General features: G+C 31.7%; 1 protein-coding gene across 1 annotated transcript; it reads left to right on the plus strand.

The window, feature by feature from the left end:
• Positions 1-1619: 1619 nt before the first annotated feature.
• Positions 1620-8404, plus strand: LOC143058788 (uncharacterized). Its single transcript, XM_076232236.1, has 5 exons — positions 1620-2852; positions 3228-3261; positions 5420-5688; positions 6477-6504; positions 6875-8404. Exons 1-5 carry the CDS (start codon positions 1656-1658, stop codon positions 7183-7185), a joined length of 1839 nt encoding a protein of 612 aa, XP_076088351.1. The 5' UTR covers positions 1620-1655; the 3' UTR covers positions 7186-8404.
• The last annotated feature ends 3922 nt before the right edge of the window (positions 8405-12326 follow it).

Here is a 12326-nt window from a genome sequence, read left to right on the forward strand (position 1 = left end):
TATTTAACTACATGTATATGTATTTTTCTTGGTTTCTTTTGAGTTCATATATTTCTTTGTAATTTTTTTTTTTAGATTTTAGACAAACTTCATATTCGTCGAATGACGAAGATCGTATCAATGACAAACCAATTGATGACTCAGACGGTTCTGAAGCAAGGTCAAGTCTCACTGGTGAGATGCATATGCATACTGTTACTAAACCAGGAATTGTCAGAAAGCTGAAAAATATGTTCGGGGTTTCAAAACAAGTCAAAGAAGTCAAAGTGTCAATCTCAAAAGAAAAGTTTTTAGAAATGTCTTCTAAAGTTGGGAAAAAGCAGTTGCACAACAGAAAGATAGCACCAATAATTATCTGGGATTTTGGAGGGCAAGATGTTTTCTATTCAACTCATCAGACATTTCTAACATACAGAGCTATTTACATGGTAGTATTGGATGGAAGTAGAAAACTAGATGATCCCTGTCCGTATGAAAAGTATCTTCCAGGAAAGGGTCAACATAAAACAGCAAGAGGTATTTATATATATTTATTTATGTATAAACACTATCATGAAGTAGCTGTTAAGTTTAAAACACCAAATGTCAATATAGTTTTTCATAAATATATAAACGAACACTTGACATTTTTAACATCTTTAGAATATATATCATTATTGGAGAATTTTAATTTGGAATGGAAAGCAATTACGTCTTTGATCAGTGTTCACCAATGTATTATTCTTTTTTTCATGTTTATTCTTACAGATTATCTACTATTTTGGATCAACACCATTGTAACATACTGCAAGGGAAGTAATCAGGGATTTCCTAAAATTATGGTGGTCTTAACGCACAAAGATCAGGTTAAAGCTGTAAGTATACTTTCAATTGAAGTGGTGGAAGGTTTTGACTTTGATTCATATTGTTGTTACTTAAACAAATAAATAAAGAAAGAGGAATAATGTCTTTACTATTGGCATAAACTAACTGCTTATTGTTTATACAATAGTTTAACGTTAACACATATTTGTCCAAATATGATCTTAAGTTATATTCCAAACTTATAATTGCTTGTTTTGTCTCTGACGAGCATATAAGAAAATTGTTTTATTTCATATTTAGGTTTCCTAGTGCATACATTTTCTTGTGCATACCAATTTGAATTTCTACTTAAAATGAAGGGAAGGAAATAATACAACAAAAAATACTAACAGGGTCTCCATTTCTCCAATTATTTTGTTTTAATAAGATAACAACAAGTGTTATAATTTCAAATTTCTTTCTTTGAGTAGGGATTTTTTTTTAATTTTCCTCGTAGTTCAGTATTATTGTGATTTTCCTTTTTCCAAATATACATGATATATTATACAACATGATCTGGCTTGAATACATAAAATAACACCATACTAGCGCTACATCTATATGAGGCAGGCTTTGCATTTGTTTGGTCAGTCACAAGCATATGTAGTCATCATCGCTATTTTAAAATGTCCTTATACAGGCAATTGTGTGATTGTAACTATGCATTTATATTAATATACCGATAATTAATAATTGCATTAGAAGGAAGTGGTGGTCAAAATATAAAGTATAACGTAAAAATGTTCTCTTGTGGTATTTTTTAGCATGATATTGAAAAAAGACGACATGAAATATTTGCTGAAATCAAGAAGATGTTTCAACAAACGCCATTAGAGCAGCATTTGGTGATTGAGGATCAGATATTTGTCAACGCTAAAGACGAACATGATCGGGAAATGGGGAAGATAAAGAAGATTATCATGAGCGAATCAGAGAGGCAACCAACATGGGGTGAACTACTTCCGAAATGCTTTATCCCTTTAGAGTTAGAATTTGCATCGTTAATCAGACGCAACATTCCCTTGATAACCCTAGAGCACCTACAGAAAATAAACGCATTGCAGCCTATAAGACCGTTGTCAGAAGATGAGTTGAAGGTTTTTCTGAAATTTCAACATTCAATTGGCAAGTTACTGTACTTTGATGAACCTAAATTGGACGACCGTATTATTTTGTCTCCAACCCTTCTCATTGATGCCTTTAAATCAATTGTTACAGACAAGCAGTTTTGCAAAGGAGACCAAAAAAGAGAAGAAATGTGGTATGCAATGGGAACGAAAGGCATGGTTTCAAAATACGCAATAGACGGCGTTTGGAAGAGAAAGAAATATGCAAAATTCAACACAGACAAAGATTATCTGTTAACTGTTATGACCCATCTGGACATATTGGTAGAACCAAAGAGGTACGATACTAGCCGAATGCGTATACCTGCAGACTTTTACTATGTTGCAAGTATGGTACGAGGTAGTGATGATTCCGGATACCTCCATTCAGCCGACATCACACAACGAAATATCGCCATAGCTTTTCAATCGACATCATTGATGATACCTCCTGCATTATCCTTCCGATTTATAAGTTACTGCTTATCTGTCTGGTCGGTAAAGAGATTCAGAGAGACAAAAAGGGAAATGCTGTTCCACAGGTCAGGAGTGTTCACAATTGATCCTTCCTTGGATATGTATATACTTTGCGAAGATGAAAAGATTTCTGTCCGACTTGTTCATGCCAGAACAAACACACTCATAATGAGGGATCTTGCTTCCAGTATCAATGAATGTTTAACATCTGCCTTGGAAAAAATAATTCAGCTGTATATAAGAACCAGCAGTGATCAGAGTGACAACAGGGATGCATCCTTTGTGACCAGTGTATGTTGTAACTCACCAGATAAACCATGCATCTTACCATTCGAAAATCTTGCATATGTCGACAAAATCTGGAAATGTCCTGCTCATGGCATTGAACACCCAGTACATATTATCAAATCGTGGATACCAGGAAAGGTAAGAATCGTACCAAAATACAATTAGATACAGAAAAAGAACAAATAAAATTTTGTAAACATACATATACGACACAATCATTTTGACAATAGTGAACTACTTAAATAATGCAAATATAAAGAGATGAATAAAACACAAGTCAGTATAATATGATGATAGAATTCTTTAACGATTTGAGCGTATATAGTTACATTATGTTCATGTATGTTTATTGTCATTCAGTTAGATATACATTCCTTTAGTTATGTATGCATACACTTTTGTTATGTCTGTAAAATTGCTAAAATATGTTTAATTTTTCGTGATATACAAATAGTATTTTAAAGCTTTCTATCTTCAAGAATGTAAAGCAGAGATATGTATTTGTATTTCTAGCAGGAGGAGGACGGATGTGAACCGGGGTGTCCAGGTATTGTATTATTATGAATTATTATACATATAAATTCGTGGTTTAAGAGATTTTATAGTCAAACGGAATGGTTTTCTAAATGTTAATTAATTGAATGTAATACAAAGCGCCAGTTCCTCATTTCTTTCTTAAACAATATGAATTCAATTGATATAATTGGAAAGCAAATCGGTTTGCACTTGTATTTGAAATGAATGAAGCAACCACCTTGTTTTGAGGTAACACAATAACAAATCTGTGTTAAAAAATTATGACCAACTTTTTAATTGTAGTTGGACAATGGACTTTTGAAAAATAGAAACCATATCAGAGTATCATAGTAGTGTATTAATGTTTAATATTAGTTAGTCATGTACCTATAGTATTGATGATGTCATTTGATACAGGAATCGAGATTTGTCTTATAAATTACAGTTGTGCATTCATTACATATTTGCTTTAACAGTCTTACGTGTGTGAAAATCTTAAGGTCACGTCTTCCAAACTGCGTGAGACGTAAAATAGTTGACAGTTTGTACAGAGAAGCTCTTCTACATATTAGTTGTAAATAAATTATTCTACTGACATCCGATTTAAACCATCCTTGGCAACAGAGAATGTAAAATCAAGTAATGTAGTAATGAGTTTCATCCGTTCTTTATTGTCACTACAGAAGTTCCTGAATTCTTCATATAACTTTTAACTATTCAGTCATTTTCTCTGGTGAACGATTTATGTTCATTTACAATTTTGTGTATACGTATTTTGTGTGAAAGTGTGTTTTTTTGTCATGAGAGGTTATCTATCTCATGTTCCAAGGAAGCACTCTGTAAGCAATAAAGGCAAAAGCAGTATACCTCTGTTCGAAACTCATAAATCGATAGAAAAAAAAACAATCCGGGTTACAAACTATAACTGAGGGAAACGCATCAAATATAAGTGGAGAACAACGACACAACAGAAACACAACATTAAAATATAACACACGCTAACGAACTATAATACAACAATGGCCAGTTTCCAGACTTAGTACAGCAACGCTTAGCATATTGATAAATGAATACAATTGATGAGAAGTTAAACACCTTCTTTTTGATGTGGCCTGGACCGGTGTTCAACATGTCGCGCATAGAGAGGTAGTTTAAAGCAACATAGTGACATTCCAATTGTGCCTTGAGTTTTTGTTAGTCGTCACTTTGTCATAAAATTAACATGTTATATTTATGTTTGAATTATATCCAAGTGGCTCTTGATTTTTCATGTACTGTTTCAGAAACAGTATTACAGTTATTTGAAGTCACATTACTAAATCTACACTTTTCAGTCATGGTCTGTCAACTTTGAAACTTTTGCTTAGTTTACATGTATAAGTTTGTGATTAGAACAATTTAAGATGAACTGCCAATTTTAAGTCAATGATACTAGGTATGCACATTTTTTTGGCATTTACAAGTTTTATTTCCATGGATATTATATAGCCCATCCCCTTTTCACGGTTCATTGATTTTGAAACTTTTACATAGTTGATGTTAATGCTTGAAATTAGGTTAGTTTAAAATGAAAGACTTATAATAAGTAAATGATATTTAGTATTCAGTTGTATTAGCATTGGCATATCTCATTTGCATGGAGATTTGTTTGCAATGTACCTCGTTCATGGTTCATTGACTTGGAATATCTACATGTTTGATGTTAAAGTATTACAATGTTAATTTAAACATTTGCATCATCAAAATTACCAAATGGTGAGACATATCTCTGTGATAACAGTTAACTATAAGGAAATACCTTCTATGCAAAAAGATCTTATCCAATTAGGTAATATATCATTATGCTGAGATTGGCTAATATACAACATGATTACTTTTACGAAGGAATAACTTTGAAAATGGAAATAGGAAATGTGTCAAAGCAACACCATCCCAACCATAGAGCAGACAGCAGCCGAAGGCCACCAATGGGTCACTATCATATTTTAATCTATTAACCTATTATCTTTTAAAAAAGCTTAACTATATCTAAGTGTGCAAACATGTATGAAGCACGCCTGGTTTATGATTATCTCTATGTTCCCTAAAAATTAAATTTGCTTTAATTCCTATATAGTTAGACTCTGCCATGGAAGCTTGACTTTTTATTAATATATTTGCATTTGATACCTTCAATCTCTTTATAACAGTTACAAATGAAAAGTTTTTGAAAGAGTTACCATCAGACCTACATCTACGTCGATTGTCGTTAATGTACAGCAGCAATGACGTCAGAGAACTAGCAATACATTTAGGATTCTCGGCGAAAGACGTTAATGTCACAGTTGACACAGGGGATCAAACATTATGGAACTTTGAAGTTTTTAGACGATGCAGGGATAGCAAAGCGGTTACATTTAAAGAAATAGCAAAAGCAATAGAAGATGCTGAAAAAGGAAACATGCATTCACTTTGCAAGGTAAACGACTATCACAAAATATTGACAAAAGAAGTTTGTTTCAATGTAATTACATCTGAAATTTCTTTGGCGATTAAAAATGCAGAAACATTTCATGTCATAAAACTATACGCTTGCACAAGGTTAACAATCAAACATTACAATTAACTTCTCATAATTTATCAATCAAAGATTGCCAAATGGAAGTTCAAAGACAATAACGAATTCATATATCTTAAAGTCAATGGCATACCACCCATGCACATACATTTTGATGATGCTGAAAAACAAACACGTGCAATGTATTTAAACTTAATCATTATGTACATACAAAAAATACCAGAAAGAATAATTTGTATGTACGTATAACATGTATACATGTAACATAAAAACAGACTAACAGTGCTGCTAAATCTTTTTTTTTTCATTTGAAAATAGCAAACACGGTTATCAACATAGATTTCTACTGACAACAACATCACATTTCAAGTTCAAAGCGTTGACCTAAACAGGCACAATATATATACTATTGCGCAGGTTACCTGTAGACATGCATGCGTATGTCAGACTTAGAAATACTAAAACTATACAGTTATAAAAAGTAGCATATGCATACTATGTTAAAATTGTACCATACTTTATGATTGATCTCTCATAGATAATCATTTTATTGGGTGATCGTATATCAAATATGAATACGACCGGGTTGTTTTCTTATGAATCTGTGGCATATATGAAAACTGTTGATTTGTTTATGCTCCATACATATTTTTATTTTAGTTATAATTACATTTATTGATGTTTTACAGCTTGTGAAAGGTGACTTTATTGGTTTTGGTAAGTTTAGTGTATCAAAATAGTTATATCATATTTTCATTTGTAATAGTTATCATAATTTTGGTTGATCACACATATTTTGTACAGGACACAATCCCGTCATTTTCTTGGTCAGTAACACATATATATCATAAATATACCTTTTGAATGCACGGGATATACCAAAAAAACATTTTAAATCCATCCGTCAACGTTACGCCGACGACGGCATGGTAAGAATATGAAAAAGTAAAAGAACACTTTGTAATCTATATAGATGTGTTAGATGTGCATAAATAGTTACAATATTTCCAAAAAGCATACCTAAATACATAAACTGTACCAATGAGTTTAAGGTTTCGACTAAAATAATAGTTGCTCATCATTACAGACAGGGAGCCGGAGAAGTGGGATGTAGTACCTACAGAGGAGCACATTGACAGATTAGTTCCGTTGGTTGGAAAGCAATCTCTCCCATTCCTGATCGAACTTGGCATGGATTTCCATACCTGGGAGCGTATAAGCCACAAGCAAAATGAACGAGATTTGGTTCGACTGAATAAAGATATTTTAGAAGAATGGAGCAAGAAGTTTTGTCGGATGCACAGTCTGAAACCAACCTTGAGGACCATTGCTCAGTCATTTAGTAACATAGGCAAAAATGTTAAAATTGTTGAAAATGCCTTACTAGATTTGTTTTGACTTCCATCGTTGCATCTCTAAGTTTTTACCTGAGAGTTGATATTGAACTATTTGTAAAAAAAACATATTCAAGTTGAGAGATTGAAATTATAACAATTTAGTTGAAGACACTCTTGTGAACATTATATGTACATATTTTTAATTTGGCTTATTTACAAATATCATAACATGATGAACATGGTGGTTGTTTTTTACTGAATGGTGTTTATATTGTTAGAAACTAGTTGGTTATGGTTCTCGTTCAGGTCTCTTTCTTACATATTTTTTACATTTAAGCACACACATTTCCTAAATTGGTGATACAAGAAATTTTGCTTTAAAAAGATGTGATGCAATTAAATCCAATACATGTCAAAACAATTTTGTATGTGTGTATATCGAACAATCAAAAGCATGTACATTAAATTAATATTTGTTTTTTCCTTCTAAAGTTGATCATGCACTGTTTTATCATTAGTAGTTATTTGTGTTTGAAAGTATCCTTTAACATTTATTTCAAAGGGTTGAAAGCATTTCGACTTACTTCAAAATAGTACAAAAATGTACCCATCTAAATTGTGATCTAAAACAAATGCATTTATCAAAGTTCAATGCAGTGACAACATTCTAAATTAAGTTTTTAAATAATTTTAATTGTATAATGATTGATGCATTCATCTATCTTTAATACATTTATTAGCTCGTGTATATGTCTTAATTTGTTAAAAAATCATTCTTTTTCATAAGCTGCAATGCAGAATACGATTTTACCTCATTATTGATGAAAATAGAATAATATGAAACCGTAAACTAAGACATTTTACTCTTTCATGTTGTAAATCTATGCGGTCAAGTATGAAAATTTACTTTTCAAAGATTATAAGCATATTAACAAAAAATAATAGTAATGCCTCCTATCTGACTTAATTTTTTTTTGATATTTTGATTTGATTTTTTAATGTTTATATGTATTTTAAATGTGCTATAATTTTTGGAAAAATGCAAAATACCAGAAGTAATGTTTTGAATCCTCATCACATCAAGGCATTTTCATCACAGAACAACACGGATTATACCGACAACAAAATCGCACTAAATAATAATTACTTGTTATTTAACAACCAGTAAATGTAAGTAATCAAAGATCTTTACTGTGTGTATTGAATTAAGTTTTTATATTTTTATATTGTTTGTATTTATACCCTACCACGGCTGGTTTTGTTTTCGCTAAATATTTTGTCTGCTTTGTATAGTTCTAGAATAAATTCAGTTATCTTCAACTGATTAGAATAGTTTGTTTTTATTTTATTATGTAAAACGCTGTCCCCTGTAAGGAGGAGAGTAATGAGGTCACAAGAATGTGAAATCCAGCAAAATTCTTTATTTGGCTGTCAAAATATAGGAGCCTGTAGGTCAGTGGCTGTCGTATTTTTGATTTCTGTCATAGTTTTATTTTCGTTAATTGATTTGCGATGCATGATAATCTTGAAAGGCCGTGTTCACACCAAACGCCATGTAGGCAAAAGTAGTATACCGCTGTTCAAAACTCGTAAATCTATGGACAAAAAACAAAATTGGGGTAACAAACTAAAACTGAGGGAAACGCATTAAATATAAGAGGAGAACAACGACACAACATTAAAATGTAACATACACAGAAACGGACTAAGCATTAGACAAAATCCGATGAAAATAACAAATATAACATCATGTTTACAATTAGTTTAATGTAATGTACACTGGTTTCACATTAAATTTGTTAGCATCTAAACACCTGGTTTAGATACCTCTGCATAAGTTTTGTTCATACTTTATAAACTATATGTCATTTAAATTTTCATTACATAGAATCGAATTTAAATTTCTTTGACAACTTTTCTGGCAGTGATAAAAGCCATTTTGATGATTTGTACCTAATAAAGATATCTCGATAACCAGAGACGGATAAAGGCATTTTTAAAATGCATGGTTGTTCCAAACATTAATTGTCAGAAAAAGGGAGTTCCAACCCACGGAACCCGCCCCCATCTGAATCCGCTACTAATTACGCAAAACATCACTTAGGCTACAAACGAAGAAGAAGGATTGAGATGTTAAGGGTGTTTTGGTTATGCATTTATGAATGAATCGTTGATTGATCAGTGGCAAATATTTCTGTGTATTTTCGGGAAGGTACTTTCAAATGAATGATGTGTTTGGCAATGATGATGCATTGAGTCTTGATTAGGGGTTCAGGGAATGACTATTCAACTAAAATTCGACTAAAAAAAAGAGGGGTTGTTTTTTTTCCATCAAAAATATTCTGTTCAATGAGGAAAACAATTCTGAATACAGATTTTCCCCACACTTTATAGTATTAAATGTTGAACCAAATTATTTGATTTATAGCTTTGAAAAACTTAATGAAAATGTTCGTGCTATGCGCGAAAATAAAATTCTGTGGCACACTCAAAAAACCATAACCCCCTTCCCGCATGAGGTTAATGGTTGCTCCCTAATATATATACCAAACCAAATAATATATCGAGTTTAGACAAATGATTCGGTAAAAAAACTACATAAATAATTGTTATAAAATCAATTTTATTAAAAAGTAATACAGGGTTAAATGCATGATCTAAATACCTTGTTTTATGTACACTGAACCACACACGTTCTACATTGACTATCGACTGCATGTAGACAATACATGATTTAAACTACATGTAAACATTGAATGTTATCAATGGGAACGTAATTGTGTTTTGTTTAAGCGTGAATTACACTAACACAACACAGAGTTTAGGTCAATGAGAACACGACCTTAGATTTTCTTAATTGATCGGGCCTGGAAATGCCAACTGTACGGTATTGGTTTTTTCTCAGTGTTAACGACGAAAAGAACAATTGTTAGATTGCCTATACTTGCTTACATCAAATTTATTCGTACTTAAGTGGATATGTGTCTAATCGCAGCAATCAAACTGTATTTCCTTATATAAATTTTATTTTATTATTGTGTCACATACTAATAGAATATTATACAATGACATAATAAAAATATACATTACATGAATACTAATGTACAATTACCTCGACATCGTCATATAATCAACCCCATCGTTTACTTTGTGATACATGTATATATACTACAGTTACTGTCACTTGCTACCTTACAAAGGATCAATAATTCGTTGACACTGCTCTCAAATCTGCTCTTTATTCTCTTTGAAACATCCCCCATTCCAATTCTCAATATTATAAACTGATTATATAACATCAATGTTTTTTTCTGTAAATTCGGATGTTTATCACAAGCTGCTAAAAGACAAAAACCAGTTGACCTAAAATGTCAAATATTGAATATAATATATGTAATTGTTTTTTTTTGTCAGTATCTTTATAAGTCTACGGTAGTCATGTCAATTTATATGTATATTAAAGATATAATCATTGTTTAAGTTTACGGGTATCATTATTTCGTAATTTTAACTGACCTCATCATGGGTTGGTTGACCGTTATGGAATAACCATTTCACAGATGATAATAGATATGTTTCTTACGTCGTAACTATAATTCATTACCCTTTTCTTAAATCTGACCTTCCGAATTAAACTATTTACCGGATTTGTAATAACTTGAGCAAAACGGCAGGTGCCACATGCGGAGCAAGATCTGCTTACCCTGCCGGTGCAACTGAGATGACCACAAGATTTTGGTGGAGTTCTTTAATTTCCTAATATGTTGTTTCTTGTGAATTATTGATAGTCTGTTTGTCTTTTGCTTTAATTTTTAGCCATGACGTTGTCTGTTTTTTTTTTCCGATTTATGAGTTCGAGTATTCCTCTTGTATCTTTTGACCCTTTTTTTTTAATCAAACAATTGTTGTTCGTTCACTTTACAAGATGTTTTTTTTCTAAAAAAGATGTTTAAGTCCAGTAGTACTCCTTTCGTCAAAATTGTTGTTATTGGCACGGTATTATTATTAACTTATGTTTTTTGGATGGCATACTATGTGTTTCGTAATTTCAAATTTTTAAACCGGGTTCCAACAAATAATAACAATGTACATTGCAATATATCTGCCTGTCGTATTTAAAAGTAAGTTGCCATGTTGATTAAACAAACAATACCAAAAAAGCGCCTCCTGCCGCGTGTGTGTATCAAAACAAAATGGCTTAAAGAAAATAGGGAAACAGATATAAAAAAAAAAGCCAAGCTTATGAATAAGAAGTATAAAGCGGGATACATGTTATTTACTCACGCCAGTGATTATCACCATGATGGACTGCTGGGCTCAATTCTTACAGTACAAAAATATACAAGTGACAATATATATGTGTATGCAGAGAATGCATAACACAAATAGCGATCGATGAGGTGAAGGTTACTCTACTTCAATCTCATAATCCTTACAGGCGATACAAATTAATGTCAAAAACTTCGAATGAGAAAACTGTATGTACAGAACAAAAAGAGGAGCCGAACACTTAACATGTTCAGCGAATCCAGAATGGGTTTTTCTGATTTGGTATAGAAAAATTTAAAGAAATTTAAAGAAAAAATGTTGGGTTCAAATAGGTTGTATGGCAAGTCAAACCTGCCACTTATATAACAATGTTATAAATATCACTGAGAACACTATATGACAGAATTACTGCACTTAAAAACACAAAAATTATATAGTAGACGTTATAATATGAAAACTTGAAAACATAAAAAGCACAGAATAAAATCGAACATATTTATTAAACTACAGCAAAGGACATCCCAAACATTGTGCTTATTTGTGGTAACTAATATATAATCTTGATATTTATATAGCTATTTTAAAATAGTAGTCGAAATGAAAATGGAAATTAACTCGACTATACTGATAAATAAGAAATACGTGTGTAGTATTTTCCGTGCAGATCATCACTCGCGTTTTGTTGGTGTAATAAAGATATAAAACTACGTTTGTTCGTACAAAAATAAAAAAAGGAAAACGCATTTTCAAATGGCAAAAAAAAAAAGCTTAAAAAAATCAAACAAATGGATAGCAACAGTCTTATTCCTAATTTGGTACAGACGGTTTCGTATTTAGAAAATGTATTATCTGGTTTAACACCACTATTAGAGAATCATGTTGTTAGCCACTCTATAAAATAATTGATAGCTTATGAGACTATGGGTTTTTAGA

Source organism: Mytilus galloprovincialis, chromosome 14 (assembly GCF_965363235.1).
Source record: "Mytilus galloprovincialis chromosome 14, xbMytGall1.hap1.1, whole genome shotgun sequence".
Lineage (NCBI taxonomy): Eukaryota > Metazoa > Mollusca > Bivalvia > Mytilida > Mytilidae > Mytilus > Mytilus galloprovincialis.